At 42.3% G+C, this 18,670-nt stretch overlaps 1 protein-coding gene across 5 annotated transcripts; it reads left to right on the top strand.

Annotated features, from left to right (window-relative positions):
• The first annotated feature begins 590 nt into the window (after positions 1-590).
• On the top strand, positions 591-17,859 carry yrk (Yes-related kinase). 5 transcript variants are annotated; one of them, XM_069695414.1, is made up of 14 exons: positions 591-733; positions 7,065-7,108; positions 8,251-8,496; positions 8,838-8,940; positions 10,277-10,375; positions 10,505-10,608; positions 10,756-10,905; positions 12,011-12,175; positions 12,702-12,857; positions 13,499-13,678; positions 14,666-14,742; positions 14,831-14,984; positions 15,149-15,280; positions 16,520-17,859. In XM_069695414.1, the coding sequence occupies exons 3-14, from the start codon at positions 8,274-8,276 to the stop codon at positions 16,726-16,728; spliced, it is 1,752 nt and encodes a 583-aa protein (XP_069551515.1). In that variant the 5' UTR covers positions 591-733; positions 7,065-7,108; positions 8,251-8,273; the 3' UTR covers positions 16,729-17,859. The 5 variants fall into 5 exon arrangements, with proteins under 5 accessions (XP_069551515.1, XP_069551497.1, XP_069551478.1 ...); XM_069695396.1 differs by lacking the exon at positions 12,011-12,175; XM_069695377.1 differs by lacking the exon at positions 12,702-12,857 and having other exon boundaries at positions 593-733.
• Positions 17,860-18,670: the final 811 nt, after the last annotated feature.

The following is an 18,670-nucleotide window of genomic DNA, read 5'->3' as shown; positions in this document are numbered from 1 at the left end:
ATTGAAACATGTGACATGCCAGTAAAGTGGACACTGTCCCAACTCTAAAAGTTTAAGCTCTGTGCAGTTTCGCTTTCTCGTCAGCCGTTATCACACTTTCGCGATTCAGTCTTCCTGTCAATCACGCTCCGTGTGCATGCGTCGCACGGTCCCACCCGTGCAGGGTGCACATTCAGACATCTAGGCTTTCCAGGATGTACGTAGAGTACAGAACAGGGTTCAACGTTACCTCGAGGTCGGAGCAACTAAACTCGTTTTGTCAGGGTAGTCTTAAACAACCTACTTTATCAGAAGCTTGATGTGCTTCCGTTTCTTTATCAACCCGGTTTTTAAAGGCTATTGGAGGTCAATCGGGATAATTATTGACTACGTTGCCCATTTTGTGATTTTATTAAAAAAATAAATAAATAAGTATTCGCCTTTACAAAAAAAAAAATATATATATATATATATTGAAGAATTATGTTTCTATTTATTGTAATAGGATTACACTACTGTCCGTTGAACGCTCACCTCTTCTGGGTTGGACCTCAGTGCGCGCGTGAAGTTTACCCCGGACGAGGCGTGCGCGCTCAATTTTTTTTTTTTTTTTTTTTTCCTCAGTCGGGCAACTACAGTTGCGCGCGGCTCTTCTCCGTGGGTCCCTCGAGCCACTGGACAGCGCTGCCTCTCACCTCCGTCCCCGAGCGTCCGGCTCCAGGGTTCCGTGGGAAAACGACTGCTTTTGCGTCAGGTATGTCCCCGCTCTGTTTTTCCACGTAATATTAGCAAGTGTAACACACCTGCCTCACGGTGCCATAATCATGAAATGAACGGCTTGTTTTTGAAGAACTGCTCATGTCTCACTAGTAATTTGTGGGAATAGCTCGGAGGGATGCTACTTTTTCCTCCTCCAGCTGAATGGATTTGACTTTTAAACTTGAACTGTTGTTCTCTGTCCGGCGCTTAATTTAATACAACAGTGACCTGTGGAAGTTAAAGGGATTATTGAAAGCGCTGGTGACGTATTTTCAGCTGGCCAACACCCCATCAGTACCTTCTGCGCTTAAAAACAAAATAATTAAGTCAGTTCTCTTTAAATTTCAGCTGTTGTAAAAAAATTGGGTAACTTTGGAGTGCCCGTTAAGTAAAAGGAAGTTTGCTTGGTTGCCTGTGAGAAGTTAACCAAGTGTGACTACATTAGCACTTCCACTCTTCATGTTGAACGGATACCACAGATGATCATATTTAGAAATCAAACGGTCAACATTGCAACATTGAAAGAGTGGAATTTAACAGAGAAGTTAGTCCCTTGAGGTGAGATCTTTTTCTACTAAAGACCTTAATAATTGACGAGGCTTATTGTATATTAGGCTGAAGTAATGTAATATGTTACATTTTTAAATAAAAAAAAGGTCAAAGGTAAAAAAACAACAACTTATCATCACCTCGGGATTTGTGGCAAAAAACGTCGTCGTTAGACTTGGATCAAATTGATGTTTTTGTTTAAGTGTGATAGATTAATTCACATTTTGTTTCAATTTTTATCCAGGCTATAGATTTTAGACTGCGTCTCTCAGACCATGTTAAATAATTCCTCTGTGAATGTGACTGATTTATTTGGAAACGCTCCTACAGGAAACCACCTTGAGGAAAAGGCCGGGCTGCCTGTTTCCTTCACATGTCCATTTATCGTCAGGTTTCTGTGACTGTAACATGGCTGGTGCAGGTGTTTGTTCCTTCGTCGTGATGGACTGTAGGTTATAGGTGAAACATTTGTTTCGCGCTCACATTAAAAAGTTGATTGTGAGGCTGTGAAGGAGTTTTCCTGGAATTTTGAGGGTTGGAGGGGGGGGGGGGGACGACGACCAGATTAGTCCATCCAAGGCCGGACTTCATCACTTCCTGTTTCTTTGCGAGGTCAGTTCCTGTCTTTAGCCTTGGGGCTTGGCAGGAAGGAAGGGGGCGTGGGTATGGTTTTTAGTGATGAGGGTTAAAGATGGACGTTAGCATTATCACACAGAAGCGGCCGGGAAGGGGTGGGGGGGGCTGCTGACTGGTAAACACTTGGCAGCCTGATGTCAATCTGGTGTCAGCCGAGTGTGTCGTATGTATGAGGGTTCTCCATGTTCTCAGTCATGACCAGCCCCCTCTTCTTGTTGGTCCCATAGAAATAGGTCTAATGCTTAAGAAACCAGATCAAACTGGTTCATCAGTGATTTACTTCATGTAAATACTCGTGTGTGTGTGTGTGTACCTTCCATCAAACCCGCCCAGGCCTCTGTATGTACAGGATGTGATGACATCATGTGGAAACAGGACATCCCGATGACCGAGACACCTTGCTTTTCCACTGCGCTCCCTCTCCTCTCCGCTGAAATGCGTGTGCGTGTGAGGGTACGGTGACAGCTTGCTTCCCATTGTCCTATCATTCCTGCCCCACTCACACTCTGCATCCTGGGGAGTTTCCTGCTGAGGAGGGCGAGTCAGAAAGAAAGAGAGGGAAGAGAAAGGAAAAGTAAGAAAAGAGATAGATGAGGTGGAGAACGTCTGAGCTCTGCACAGACCGTGTGTAAAAGTACAGAAACACTATAGATCTGAACAAGTGTGTGTGTGTGTGTGTGTGTGTGTGTTGCAGTGGATTTGTCCGCTGGGAGCAGCTTATCTGGGGTCCAATGTGCAGGAAAGGGTGTGTCATTTGGATTTGGACGTTTGCGAGTATGATTGTGATGTTATTGTGATTTTATAAGACTGCACTGAATGCGTTCGGTAGTGGCTTTTAGGTCTGATTTTATTTGCTTCCTCATATTGTGTAGACCGAACAAAGATACAGCTGTTCTGCAGCTATGGTTAGTGAACTGTGTCGTCAAGGACTTATTGTTTACGCTTTTCAGGTGTTTTTGCTTTTAATGAGTATTCCCATATACGCTACAACTTCTAATATAGACAAAATACCCGACAGTATTAGTACTCAAACAACAACGACATTAATGTAAAATTTCCATTTTTGCCCATCAATCAAATAGACAAAGTAGAATCTCTGGTCTGATGAGGCACGAATTGAACTTTTTGGGCAGAACTTGAAGCACTGCTGATTTGAGAAGGACGAATGCAGCCAAATATAAAAAGGTCAACGAAGAAACGACTTCGCAACATACCTTTCAGCACATCAATGATCCGAAGCATACAACCATGACAACGGAGGAGTGGCTTCAAGACAAGTCGCTATAACTGTCTCTTAACAAAACCCAGACTTGAACCCCACACGAGATCTCTGGAGAGAACGAATGATGGCCGTTCACAGACATTTCTCATCCAAACCAACAGAGCTTCAGAGGAAGAACAGACTTAACTGCCCAGAATACTGTAGGTGAGCTTGTAGAGGCTGTAATTGCCTCCAAAGGTGCTTCACAAAGTGCTGAAAATATCAGTCTGAATACTTTTGCAAATGAGAGATTTCAGTTTTTGATTTTTGATAAAGACTTTATGAAAATAAAAATGTCACTTTGTCATTAGGCGTCACTGAGTGAGTTATAAGATAAATGGGCTAACGTTTTTTGAATTATTTTTAGAACTATACGTACATTTTGTTGGTAAATCTGAGCTATTTTACTCAAATTTTGAGTCCGGAACTTTTATATTTTATGGAGTAGTTAAAAAAAACAAAAAAAAAGCAGTATTGTTACATATGCTTATTGCACAAAAGACACTTGGAAAGGGAAAGTTAATTGTTTGGGTTAAAATGATGGCTTGAAGCATTTTGTGCATTAAAGTTGCTACTTTCTTCCAGTTATGCAGCCTTTGTTCTCATGGAAACGGGAAACGCGGTTTTAAAAAAACTGTCTGACGTGAACAGCGGTCTAAAAACTCACATTATATAGACGTCATCCGAACTGCATCAATTTTCTGGGACACCAGATTGTATGAATTGATACGTGGCTTAACTTTGAGATGTAACTGTGGCTCGTAAGACGCTGCTTGTAAAGACACATTGGGTCGTTTTGTTGGAGGAGGAGCCTCAAGATCTCTGCCTCTAAATCACTACAATGGAGATTAATTAAATTTGATCACCGCATTTAGAGATAATGTTAGAAAAAAAAAAAACCTCTTTCCAGAGATCTTAAAGTGGACAGTTTTTTTTTTTTTTGTGGTTTTTGTGAGTCTATGTCTTCAAACACTCAGGGGTACTAATTGTTATCTGGGTGAAACAACCTCTGTCATGAACGTCAAGGAACATGAACACTTAGATAGCTAAAAAAAATATGACTTATAAGCCTGTTCTGTAAAATGGCCTAATACTGCAGACAGACTTATCACAAACCGACACCACACCAGAGGAAGCAGCTTCTGTTTCACAGAGTTATAATTATGGCGTTTATATATTTGTCAGCTGCTATAAAGATCTGCTGCGGCAGTCAGCAGCCAGTCAGAGAAATGAAATTGACTTTTGACACAAGTACATGAGAAATGTGTGGAACGAGGCGAACATCATGGAGAAATACATTCTGTAGCATTTTGCCGCAGGACAATTTGTTTTAGACAAAGTGAAAGGCAGTGTGGGTATGACCGAACAGAACCCTTTCCAGTTCATTTTTCATGTACGCAATTGTATCTCGCATGATTTTAAACTATTCAAACTAAGAGGGAGTCCTTCCACACTTGATGGTGTGTGTACATTGCATTTCAAAGAGGAACTCAGACAGTGTGTTGATTAGACTGGTGTTGACCGCTTACTTGGATTCTGTTTATACAACCGCAAAACAGCAACACCTTTGCAATGCTCCAATTCGTCTGCGTAAACCCCAGTTTGCCACTCATCAACAATATCACTAGACGCCCACATACATGATCCTCTACCTTGTGGCAGGTTGACACATAAACCAAAATGGCTATGGTGCAGAGAAACACACACGCACGCACACGCACGTTGCTTTGTGTTTGGTTCTGCACCTTGACAGGTTCAATACCAGCATGTAGGTGCACCGTTTCATCCTTTATACATCCCTGTGGGCTGTGCTTTGTATCTTGAGGGCTAAAGTGGGTTTTATATTCATGCATAAACACCTCAGGTCAATTGAATTATTGGATGCTATTTCTGAGTCGTTACAGCTTCTGTGTGCAGAGAGGAAAACGGATGATAGACGAAGAATTTCTGGTCAACAGGAACCAAATTGAGAACAATGACTTGTACGGCCGCCCTGCAAACACTGTGTGTGTGCGTGCGTGCGTGCGTGCGTGTCTGTCTGTCTGTCCTGTCTGTAGTCATCCACCAACCGTAGCGAAGCAGAGAAAGAAAAGATGAGAGAAAAAGGGCAGAGGGGAGATGAGGACGAAAGGGAGGAGGCGTCTGTTACACCCTCTGCCACTTCAGCTTTCTGCAGTTTTATCAGAAAGAGAAAGAAATCTGCAGCTGAAGGCTGGATGGAGGGAATATGGACGGTTGTTGTTGGAGGGGTGTGGGCACGGAGTAGAAAACAGCAGCACCGGAGAGAAAAATGGGTTCACTGCAGCTGCTTGTGTGTGTGTGTGTGTGTGTGTGTGTGTGTGTGTGTGTGTGTGTGTGTGTGTGGATGGACTCTGTCCTGAGTTTTCAGGAAAAGGGGGGAGCCATCAGAGGGGTGGACAGGAAACTCTAACAGGGCTAACTTCCTGTAGCGCTCATGATGGTCAGCCTGATAGTGTGTGCGTGTGTGTGTGTGTGTGCGTGTGTGTGCGTGTGCGCGCGCGCGCGGGATACGGCACACGTAAAGCTTTTGCATACTTTTGCTCCAAACATGCAACAGGCTCTTCTGGACGTAGCCAACAATAGCTTTTGTTGCTGTAAAGATTGAACGGGATTTCGAGGACTTTGTGTGGATGGAACAAACTTGACACTGTTTACTGTTTTTCTTTTGTTGTTTTTTTTTTTTTTTCATCTCCCACTGCCCTACCTTACATTGTTCTCCCTCTGCGTGACTTCCCCCACATTCCTCAGTAGGTGGGGTGTCTGCAGCCTGCGGTTAAGTCAGCTCGAAAGGTTGCCGGTTTGAATCCCACGGCCACTCTACGCCCTCTTGTCAGCTTACTTAGGTACACCAAGTGGAAGTGAAGGCCGTGTGTGACAACATTTGCGTTCAACAGTAGTTTGTGGGACTAACAGTTTAAACAAACAAGATGGAACACAGTCAGACGAGGTGTTTTCAGTTCTTACGACAAGCTCAGCCGACTAAATAGACAGTCACGACAGTGGTGTCGATTTCTTCATCTGCAGTAACTCTCTGCCAGAAAGTGACTAAACATATTTCCCAAAATGTCAAACCTTTAAGCCGTGACGTAGCCCAGCTGAAACATGGTCGCCTTTGTGCTTTAAAGACCGTCGCACGCACTGAGCGAGGCCCTTTGCACTGAGCGTTCAGGTTTTCCCGAAGAAACACTCGTGTTGATCAGAAAAAGTCGTGTTTGTGATTGTACAGGCGTCTCGGCACGCGATCGCAATGTTTTAACGTCTCCACTGTATGTTATTTCCTCTCGAAAGCTGGTCAACGCGCGATGACCTGAAACAATGCTGTTAGGTTCAAACTCAGGATTGTCTCGCCTTCATGTGTTCACATCAACACAATGATGTTTGAGAAACACATTTTACATGGTCAGATGCTCGTTTACTGGTTATTTCACACGCACACACACACACACACACACACACACACACACACACACACACACACACACACACACACACACACACACACACACACACACACACACACACACAGCTGGTGACCAGAGCGAATGAAACAGCTAAGCAGAAGAGGGAAGTGGTTAACCTCACATCTCTCTGTCTTTCTTTATCTGGAGCTGTCTCTGACTGACTCTCTGACTCCGGTTTTTTTTCTTTCTTCTTCTTATTCTTACTTCTCTGTCTCCTCGCGTCTGGCTTCACGCGTCTCTTTATTCACGCTTTGCCGCTCTTGAGCCTTTCTCTCACATTCTCCACCACCTTTTCCCTCTCCGGTTCCCTGCCACTCATCCTCCCTCTACCTTGCTCTCTCATTCCAGACCCTGTCACTCACCTCTTCTCTCTTTTTTTTTTTCTTTTTTTTTTCCAGTGGCGATGGTGATTGACAGATGATCTGACAGAAAAAGACATCAGGTGAGAAAAAGTTAACTTCTTCTTCCTACCCTGCCTCCACCCCCTCATCTTCCTCCTCCTCCTGCTGGAGGGAAGTAAAGTTTTTTTTTTTTATTTAAAGTTTGTTACTTCTCTCTTCACAGTTCTCTTTAGTTGTTTGGTGACCCTTGTTGATGTTTCGTTTTCACTTTCTGCCAGCTTGTGTTTAAAGTGTCACTTTGCAGGAACAGGATGTAGAACGTACAGTAACACAAAACACAACGTAATTCTTGTGTTGTTATTTTTTTTTTATTATTTACATTTTTTCAATAAGTGGTGATCCTGTAATTATTTAGGTAGTTAAGTCATAACTGTGATTAAGCACATGAAGTTAGTTGACTTGTCATGTGGAATAACACAGTCAGTTAAATCAGCTGAAGTCTCCAAAGTTTGACAAACTAGACCTGATGATGTCACTGTGTCAACATTGATAGAGCACCTGGTTGAATGCAAAGCCTGCATCAAGGCTGACTTGGGCTGTGGTCAAATCTTGCCGAGATACTTTGCGGCTTGTTCTTCATTTTATTAATCTCTCTACTTATCCCTGTAGCAGAAATGCTATATTGGCGACTTTATCATGTGTTATTTACTGAGTGTGTGTGTGTGTGTGTGTGTGTGTGTGTGTGTGTGTGTGTGTGTGTGTGTGTGTGTGTGTGTGTGTGTGTGTGTGTGTGTGTGTGTGTGTGTGTGTGTAAATATATATATGGATCCCCTTTACGCATGAGGGTGGATCCAAAAATTCAGGCCTCGGGCCAGAGCAAGTCCAGCCGTGACGTTCTTAGGGGTCTGAGGGAAACAGTATTTGCAGTGTGTGTTAAAAACCAAATTTGACACAGATGATGTCTTTGCTAAAGTTTCAGGTCCGTGGCGAAATTGCAAACGCGCACATACAAGCGGTGCCCTCAGGTGCCGATGTTGATCAAGTGATGTAACTTGGAATACTTTCTCACAAAGGTTATATTTTCCCCTGCTCCATGTACACCTTGGTGCTGCGATCCGTTCGTACACAACAAGAGCAGCCTCGGGGCATTTGATTGGCCCTCGTTCGTCGGGTAAAAAAAAAAAAGAAAAAAAAAAAGGCTGTCGTGAACAGTGAGTGACTGCAACTCTGCTCGCTTTCACAGAAACCATCTCCGTGCTGGGTATTATGGGGTGTGTCTGTTGCAAGCAGAAGGAGTCTGCCAAAGCGGCAGCGGCAGCAGCAGCAGACATTACGGATCTGTCTCCTAGCAACGTAGATGGAGGGTCTTCCATGGTCTTTCCTCAGGGCCGCTACTGTCCTGACCCCACTCAGACCATCCCAGACTTCAACGTGGGCTTCTCGCCCATCACCATCTTTCCCAACACCAGCACACACCAGCGGCCTGGAGGTGTGTGTGTGTGTGTGTGTGTGTGTGTGTGTGTGTGTGTGTGTGTGTGTGTGTGTGTGTGTGTGTCTTAGTTTTACAATATTGCTTAGATACAAGAAGGTGAAAATCAATTTACCTCTTCACGAGCACAGTTTTCCATTCATTGATCCATTTCAACCTCTCATTTCTTCAGTGTCTTTTGTTTCTGTTTGTGTGTTCCTGTGTGGTTCCTCTTGTTTGACTTGAATCCATCTCTGCACTAAAATATTTGAAATCCTTTAAAACAACAACAACAAGCCAGAATATTTTATAACTTGAAACTAATCTTTTTTTTTTTTTTTTTTTTATGTACATATATTTAGGTGGTGGAGTCACTCTGTTTATAGCTTTGTATGATTATGATGCTCGCACTGAAGATGACCTCACTTTCCAGAAAGGAGAGAAATTCCAAATCATCAACAACACGTGAGTACAAATGCACACAAACTTAACTGTATTTTAATCACGTGATAACAGATGTCGTTACCTCGAGGGAAAAACATCCCTGATACGACTGTAATAGCACATTAAAATATATTTGTCAAAAACCTGACAATATGTGGATATCAGGAGCTGATGAATTAGTGTTAATGTGATCTGGTTAAATGTGTTAAATTAAATCAGTTCTGACTTCCAAAAGGTAATTAATGTTGTTTGCATACATTAAATTCCAAAGGCTGCAATTAAATGCCGCCCATTAACACCGTGAACTGTCAGAGGTTTCAGTTGCTGCTGGAAATGTTGACAGGCTTGTGTTTTTGAAATGTATGTTGTCCTCAAATTAATTTACATGATGATGCTTACTAACAGATGTTTGAAGTTACTTTTACTCCAACCAAGTTTACACATGTGCTCCTTGTTTTCTTCCTTAATCTAGGCTAGTTTTAGTCTTTCATTTCGTTTTATGTCGACGATCTGATTAGTTAAAGCTGCTTAAAGGTGCAATATGTAAGATTTTAGTCCCATTTTCGAATACCGCTTGGTTCGTTAAGGGGCGATAGTGAGTCATGGTAGCGCCCAGCTTGCCCTCAGTCCTCTCTGCCTCTCAGAGTTTCTGCAGTTTGGTCGAATGTTACGTATTGTAGCCCTGCTATTTATTAGTAGTAAAGTTAATCAGTAAAGTTATGCAGTTATTTACGTCTACAAGCTGTCGCTGCATATCCAAAGTTAGCATTAACAGTGGTTCCCCTATGAGTGTACAAGAAACGCTGCGACTTCAGAATCAAACTTCATTCCTCTACTCGCCAAGAGCTGTTTCCAGAGGTGGAAAGCAACACCAATGTTAACTCTTATTTTGCTTTGCCAAGAGTTTCAGCCTGAGGGCAAACTGGACGCTACGGTGATTACCTTTTGAGGTACAAAGTGGTATGATGAGATGGGCTGGGCTGAGGCTAACTGGTTAGCATGCCGACTTCAATGGATGTCCCTGCAACACAGTACACAGATGTCTTTAATGTCTCATTTCTCGATAACGTTAGTATATTTTTTATTGTTTCAAATGACAAATCATACAAATTGTACCTTGAAAACATGACATAATGTGCATTTTTCATTTAAATCGATGTGACTTTTACGAGAAAGAAAAAAAAACAGAAAGCATGTTTTTTTGTTTTTTTTTTACCCATATCACACTATCATGTGTCATTCTGAACTGTGAGATGACCGTAACATCTGTGACACACCTGACCACTGCTGTTCCAAACACGTTTGAGATGTTTCCGCATCTCTACGAGCAAACAGGCATTCTGTGTGTTTTCTGTAGAGAGGGTGACTGGTGGGAAGCCCGCTCTTTGGACACTGGCAAATCGGGTTACATCCCCTCCAACTACGTGGCTCCTGTCGACTCCATACAAGCCGAGGAGTGAGTGCACACACACGTGTACATACCGTCGTGAAAGTGCTGATAGTTTATGCTGTAAAATATTCTCAGTGACTGAAGGCCAGAGGTTAAGCGCTGTGTGCTGTTGTTGCGGTGTTGTCATGGTGCCAGGTGGTATTTTGGGAAGATGGGGAGGAAGGATGCGGAGAGACAGCTACTTGGTCATGGCAACCAGAGGGGAACTTTCCTCATACGTGAAAGCGAGACCACCAAGGGTGAGGAGACCACACGCACACTCTCTTCAAAGAGGTTAACCATTACCATTAGCTTTGAACTCTTCTCTCTTTCTGTTGCTCACTTTCTGTGCTTCTTTGTCCTCACTTCCCCTTTCTCCGTTCCCTTCCTCTCCCGTCTCTTTACAGGTGCTTACTCTCTGTCGATCCGTGACTGGGATGACATCAAGGGAGACCACGTCAAACATTATAAGATTCGTAAACTAGACAACGGTGGCTACTACATCACCACCAGATCACAGTTTGACACTGTGCAGCAGCTGGTAGAGCACTACACAGGTAACACACGGAAAACATGCGCACAAGTACACTCATGCGTCCCCTTTTTTTCTGCCTTTCCTTCAGAGCGAAGCTTCCTTGTGTTGCACAGCTCCTGCTTCCATGGTTTTAAACTTGCTATCGTTGCATATTCACTCACCGAATATTTGAAATTTTGATTCTGTTTTTTTATATTGATAATTACACTGTTATCAGTGATGCAAAGTAAGTACATTAACTCAAGTACTATACATCTTATACACTGTACAACTTTGAGTTACCGTTACATATTACTTGAGTATTCCACTGGATAGCTTTCTACTAAGGGGAATTGTACTTTATACCTACTGCATTTATGTAACATCTTGAGTTACTTCACTTTGAAATTCAAATTTTATATACTGATAAATGATCAGGTAATAAAATATCATGTATACATGAAGGTACCCAGGAGAATATCCAGTAATTAGAACGCTAAAATACTGATTACATGTTAATATAAGAAATGATAGTCTACTAATGTAATATATATAAATTAAAAAAAAATACTGAGAGGGTACTGCATGTGCACTTTTACATAAGGAGGAGCTGTAATGGGGTCATTTCAGGTTGTGCTTAACTAATTTTACTTGATTAAAGGGATTTTAATACTTCTTTGTCAACTGACCATTAGTGACTTTTTCAGTTTGAGTAAGAGTTCATGTAACAAGAAGTGTTCACATCCCCCACTTCCTCTGCTCTCTGTCAGTGTAAATCTGCCCCCTAGTGTCTGCCGCTGATATAGCAACAGTCTGCAGTTCGTGATCATCAAAAGCAACCTGAGAGATTTGACAGCATACACCATATCATTTTTCTTAATAACTGTAGTGTCCATGTATTCTCTTTTTGTTCTTGTTGTGTCTGCACATGATGCAGCTGCTCAGAGTGCGTTTATGTCTGTTGTGCTGAATATTCCTTGCCCCTTTGTACCTTGGTCAACTTGTCGATTGCATAAGCACATAAGCATCCTTTCTCGTTCTTTCTTTATCTCTGCACCTGCTCTGTTTTCTGTTCCTCTTGTTTCCTTTTTTTTTTTTTTTTTTTGCCTGTCTGTTTGTGTCTCCCTCTCTCTCTCTCTCTCTCTCAGAGAGAGCGGCGGGACTGTGTTGCCGTTTGATTGGCAGCTGTAAGCGGGGCATGCCTAAGCTGGCCGATTTATCAGTGAAGACCAAGGATATGTGGGAGATTCCCCGCGAATCTCTCCAGCTGATTAAGAAACTGGGCAACGGCCAGTTCGGAGAAGTCTGGATGGGTAGGACTGGTGGGGCTGTGGTGGAGGGGGTGAGGAGTTAACAGCGGAAGCACACCTGAATGAAAAAAAACAAAAACCTGAAACAGCAGCGCTGGTTGAGTTCAAAGACCATCAGTAAACATTTGTGGTGTGAAGACCTTACAAACAGACACCGTAAAGCCCTGTGATCTGTCTGTGTTGTCTGCCCACAGCTACACCGAATGGACCCGGGGATCGGACCACACACGCAACGAAAGTTTTTAGTTGCACTAGTTTTTAATTTTCTGAGACAACTGCTTTTTTTTAAAAAATAAAAAAAATAAAAGAAATCCAACTGAAGCAGCTGTTATTAAAAATAAGTTTGTATTTTACATCCAGGTGTGCAGAGTTGCTCCCCTCGTCTCCCCGTTATTGCATGTGCATGTTTCATCATCTCACCTCTTTGTCACCCCCCCTCCTCCCCCCCACTGTCTTTTCCACCCATTACTCTACCCCTCCTCTCCTCCATAATCCTTCATTTCCCCCCTCTTTGGCACCCTCCTCTTAGGCTCTAATGACGGGCTATGTTATTATCTGACAAAGGCCTGTATCAACTCCACCCCACTCACCTTGGGTCTTGGGCGGGATGCCTGGGAGGTACAGAGGGAAGCGCTGTCCCTTCAAAGGAAGCTGGGTCAGGGCTGCTTCGGGGACGTGTGGATGGGTGAGACAACCTCTGACACCCTCTACAGGCTTAGAGGGAAAACTGTCTGTTTTGCATTGTCCTCTGTCGCGTCTGCTTTTATTGCTCGGTATCTGGCTGTGGATGGCCATGTACGTGAAGAACATTTCTTTTCCCCATCAAACAGCACATTAGCTTGTATTGTATTCCTACAGGATATTTTACACCTATCACCAATTTCTGTCAAAGCTGTCATACATTTTCTCTGACTGAATCCGAGTGTGTTGGGTTTTTTGAGCCGTGCAGAGTTTCTCCCTGAAGCCAGTCGAGCTCTGTGCCTGTCCATGTAACTCACGTGATGCTGGTGTTGATGTAAGACCAGAACCCCCCTCCCCACCTCCTCTCCTCTCCTTCCCTCCCCCTGTCACATCATGCATGCTCTCCAAAATAACAATCATATGCATGATTTAGAAATTTGACCACATGCGTCCTTTTCTTACAGCCTGCATATTTTGCACCTCATCTCTGTGTGTGGGTGTGGGTGTTTGTGTTTCCATATACGCACATGTATATGCAGCCATCACCTCGTCACTATGACAGAAACATTGGTGTGTATGCTCGTGCAGTAGGGCTGCATGTGTGCGTCCGTGCTCTGTGCTAACATCCGCTTGTCTGTATGCCAGGCATGTGGAACGGCACCACCAAGGTAGCGGTGAAGACTCTGAAGCCAGGAACCATGTCCCCCGAGGCCTTCCTGGAGGAGGCTCAGATCATGAAGAGACTCCGTCACGACAAGCTGGTGCAGCTCTACGCCGTCGTGTCTGAGGAGCCCATTTACATTATCACTGAGTTCATGAGCCAAGGTATGAGGCTGAGTAAACTGTCATGACCCTGACATACAATAGATATGAACTGCTGCCGTTTCGGGAGGTGGGAGTCTCACTGATGTTGAACTTTTTCAAGTGAACGCTTCAGAAATTTTCCCCCTTTGAATAAGATATATAGTTTGAAAAACTGAAAAACATTCATCCCATCACCAAGGATACACAATCTTTCCATCATACATTTATAGACAAATATAATAAATGCATCATAAAAAAAGAGAGAAAATTATAATAATAGTGGAGTATTTTAGATTATTTTTAATCTGCATTTCAATTGCATTAAAATACAGATTGTAATAATCATGGGACACATGGCTGGTTTCTTTTATTTAAGGAAGAAAATAAGGAGCATTCGAAGAAACACCCTTCCTGAAATGATATATTTCTAATAAAAAAAGAAATCCTGCATCTTTGCCAAAAATTACCCACTTTTTACCTGGCTGGTGTCCAAATTTTCATATATCTTGTAAAATGACATTTTTGAAACATACTGCTCAGTATCAAACAAACCAAAACCCAAACGCTCAACAGTGAAGGCATTTACTCAACACATTAACAGTTTGCCAAAGAGGCGGTAATCAGGGAGATGTTTTGTAACGTGGAAGACAAAGTTGAAGCCTCTTTTCCTCCCTGCTGGACAAAACATCAAATTTCAATCAATTTTCAGGGATTCTCTGAGCATGACATTTGACTTGACTATGGAGGGGGGGGGGGGCTGGGGGGAAAGCAAAATATTGCTTCAACATTCACAAAAAAATGTAATACACAGACAAAGGTTGGAATATGAATGTGTTTGTGCAAAACTAAATTCTGATATAGGAATTTACAAGCATCTAGCAGATAAGAAATTGACTTAAATACACAATATACACTCCGCGATGTACAGTCTCCGACATGGCATGAGATGTTGACCACAGCATGCACAAGGTGCTGTCATAACCCTACTCGTTCCTTTTTCTTTTTCAGGAAGTTTGCTGGACTTCTTAAAAGATGGAGAGGGGCAGAGCCTGAAACTGCCTCAGCTGGTGGACATGGCTGCGCAGGTCTGTTAAAGACAGACATAGACACACAGATGAAAAGGAATCTTATACTTTCTACATCTGAGAACCATTTGTCCCTCCGGGTGTGCAGATTGCATCTGGGATGGCGTACATCGAGAGGATGAACTACATACATCGTGACTTGCGAGCAGCTAACATCCTTGTTGGAGAAAATCTGGTATGCAAGATCGCTGACTTCGGCCTGGCTCGGCTCATTGAGGATAACGAGTACACAGCCAGACAAGGTAACAGGATGTGATGTTCAGTGTGTATGCGTGAGGCAGAAGGAGAGAGCCACACTTGCTTAAGTGATTAAGTGTGTCTACATCTGCTTCCACGACTATATTTTTATACTTAACCTATCCTAATTATGTGATTATGTGTCTTCACTGTGTTGCCATGGTTTCAGGAGCAAAGTTCCCCATCAAGTGGACAGCTCCAGAAGCTGCACTGTATGGACGCTTCACTATCAAGTCCGATGTCTGGAGCTTTGGCATCCTACTAACTGAACTCATCACTAAGGGACGTGTGCCGTACCCAGGTACTACATGATGTCTGCTTGTTCACTATGTTTTCATTTCCCATTCGGTAACAGGTTTATCATCAGTGACGGTGAAAAGTGGATTTTTCCGTTTTTAATCTACTTTCTTACGCAGCAACTAAAAGTAGTTGTAGATGACGGAGGTTTGGAGAGTTCGCCTACATTTACATACACCAAACAAACCTCATTGCAGCACTGTTGGTCATTGAGCAGCTCTACTAGAGAATGCATGGCTCATTAGAGCATCAAAAGGAAATGAAGAAGGCGGGGTAACTATTTCTTATGCACCTGCACCCTGCTGTGTAAATTAGCACGCAGATCATGCAATTCCCTGGTTTTACTGTCTGTCCTATTGCACATGGTCTATGGGGTAGAATAAATGGAAATATAATTTTGTTTGCAAAATCTTTGATACACCAAGAATAACTCATTTGACAAAATGTGTTGGTTTGAAAAATAGAAATGGTAATTTTGAAGTAAGTAAGCGGTACTTTTCCTTTTTAACTATTGCCAGTCTCACAGACCACCATCTTCTTATTATACAGACTCATTATGAATTAGATAAGATATGAAGGGAAGAATGAGGAATCACAACTCACTGAAGAATAATGTGAGAATGATCAAATAGCAGTTTATTTTTATGGCCTGAGGCATTATGTTTTCAGGTTGTCCGTCCATTTGTTCGTTCCGTTCTGCTGAATGTGATGTCTCAGGAATGCCTCGAGGGAATTTCTTCAAATTTGGCACAAACGTTCAGTTGGTCCCAATAATAAACTGATAAGTTTTAAGTTGTCAAAGTTCAAAGATTAAGATCACGGTCACCTCATGTCTGTCCCATCATTGTGAACACAATATCTCAGGAACACCTTGAGGGAATTTCTTCAATGTGGCGCAAACATCAACTTTACTTTGGGACATTATAATTTTCTGCCAAAAATGCTTTTCTGGTCATTAATTAACATCACAACTCAGGAACAGAAGGGGAGATTGTGACCATATTTCACATTTGGCCAGATATTGAATTGATGGCAATAGTCAGTGTTCAGCTTGAAACTGCGGCGATTGTTTCTTCTGTGCTGTCGTTTGTGAGAAGATGCGTGTGAAGCATCCATGTTTTAGAATTTTTAGCTTCTTTGCAGGATTGTTTACTGTCATGGCGACAACTTTGTTTTCTTTATCAGATTCAGATTTATTGGCCAAATTTCTTCATTATCTTTGCTATTATAATTTTTTTTTTAGGCATGAACAACCGTGAGGTTCTGGAGCAGGTGGAGAGGGGCTACCGAATGCCCTGTGCCCCTGGCTGCCCCACCTCGCTCCATGAACTGATGCTACTGTGCTGGAGGCGGGAGGCCGATGAGAGGCACACCTTTGAGTACCTGCAGTCGTTTCTGGAGGATTACTTCACCGCCACGGAGCCGCAGTACCAGCCTGGAGAAAACCTGTGACCAAACAAAACACAGGACACACATGGAGCAATAAATGGACAAACAGACATAGACACATGCACACAAATACACGGACAGGCATGTGGTATGTAGAGCATGCTTTCAGTGTATTTGATACACACACACACACAGCACAGAATAAACACACACACACACACACAGAAAGATACATATCATTGCCTTGTTTAATTTTTTAAAGACAGTCTCCTTCCTTTGGTCATTGATCACTGCAGCCTGTTCAGGACAGATCAGTAAACCACGCTGAAGAGCAGAGTCGGAGCTCTTCTGGTCAGGCCTCGCAGTAATGTTGCTTTACTCTGTAACCATGACAACAAGGAACTGAAAGAAGATGTAGATGGTTGTGTTGGGGTGGGGGGAGGTTCAGTGGGTACATGATCTGTTCAGCTGCCATATACGTTCAGGTCCTTTGATTTCTGTTTCTGAGAAGAGCGTTATAGTAGACTGGCTGCCTGAGATAAATGTGTTGATACAGAGATCACAAGTGCAACAGGTTATCAGACAATCTATAAAAAACTGTCAATGAACCTCGTAGACCTGTGAGGTAACTGACTAGATTATGTACAGACACGGGAACCCCTATTTAAGGTTTAAGAAGATTTGCACTTCTGCAACAACTGAACAGAAGTCTGCTTTTATCTTTGTCGTGGTATTTAAAAAAAAAAAAATGCTGATAGCAGATCCGTGTCCATCTCCTGGAACTAATTTCATCTCGCCACCAACATGTGCCTTAAAGTTGTCAAATTAAAGATCGCTTTTAGGTTAAGTACCTTTAATAGTGTGCGAGAAAAGTCTGAGGGGTGGCCAGCGTTGCTCTTTATTTGTCTTGATATTTTGTATGGCAATTTTATATGAATTGTCTCTTTTGTTGTTTTAATTTAACTCAGACATATCTGTGCATCACCAATAATTCTTTATCTAGTCAACATGTATCCAGTTTTCATCCATTGAGAAGGGAGGGAGAAGTGTTGCACATAAAGGGGAAAGATCAAAGTCGGTGGCCTGTGGAACATTAATGTTTTAAAATAATGTTTTTTTTAAGAAGAATGTAACCTTCATTTTGAGATTCCCCTTTCATGTTATTGTAATAAAGATCAGATATCTTTTCCAGGTTACGCTGCGTCTCTTATCATGTGTGCATTTGGACATTACTCAAGCACTGTGCTTGAGTACAAGTTAGAGGTTATTGTGCTTTAAACTTAGGCCTATATCTTTCTATTATACATTTCTATGGTACATATTGTACTTTTTTACTTTACAACCTCAATTGACAGCTCTACAAGTCATTTTATTTTACTGATAATGGCCTACAGAGCTACTTTTCCTTAAAAAGAATTTTGAATACAAGTGTTTTTTTGTTTGTTTTGTTTTTACTGTATACTTGATCAATGTTAAATATATTTACGTTTATCTCTATGAAAAATATGTATGGCTTCCACCTTTGATTCTTAAAAACGAGAAGGCTACATATTATAGGCAAAAACACAAAAGACTTTGCCGATTTATTTTACCTAAACGTTTTAATGTTCATGTATTTATGTCCAGAAATCGCCCACAGTCTGTGTAGCAACTTGGCCAGTAGCTCCTTAAAATTATGACCATATGATGTAAAATTTTAGCCAATCAGCGTCTTCAAACTAATCGGAACGTCAGAAGTTTATAGGTGCATCATTTTAACTACATGACAGCAAGCGCAGCAATCACATTTAAATCCTAACTGCGAAATTTCTCCCCCCCGATATCTTCTGGGTAAACCAGAAAGCTCTGGCTCGCTAGATCCAGTCATGATAATGCCTCACTGTGCTTTCCGTGATTGTTTTTGTTTTTTTTTCAGTCCAGCGCATACAGTTGCAGGAGTATAAAATATGAAGCACCTATCTGAGAAAGTCAGGAAACATGAGAACAGGAGTTTGTGAAGCTAGAC

Source organism: Brachyistius frenatus, unplaced genomic scaffold (assembly GCF_029030835.1).
Source record: "Brachyistius frenatus isolate BFR_SWC_R1_liver_20210118 unplaced genomic scaffold, ASM2903083v1 Contig_2, whole genome shotgun sequence".
Classification (NCBI taxonomy): domain Eukaryota; kingdom Metazoa; phylum Chordata; class Actinopteri; family Embiotocidae; genus Brachyistius; species Brachyistius frenatus.
Note: the sequence above shows the minus strand (reverse complement) of the source record. Positions and strands in the feature narration are given on the sequence as shown.

Coding starts and splice junctions, on each gene's coding strand:
- yrk (XM_069695414.1), top strand. CDS start 8,274: ATGGGGTGTGTCTGTTGCAAGCAGAAGGAGTCTGCCAAAGCGGCAGCG. Junction 10,376..10,504: donor GACTCCATACAAGCCGAGGA/GTGAGTGCACAC, acceptor TCATGGTGCCAG/GTGGTATTTTGGGAAGATGG. Junction 14,985..15,148: donor CGAGTACACAGCCAGACAAG/GTAACAGGATGT, acceptor CCATGGTTTCAG/GAGCAAAGTTCCCCATCAAG.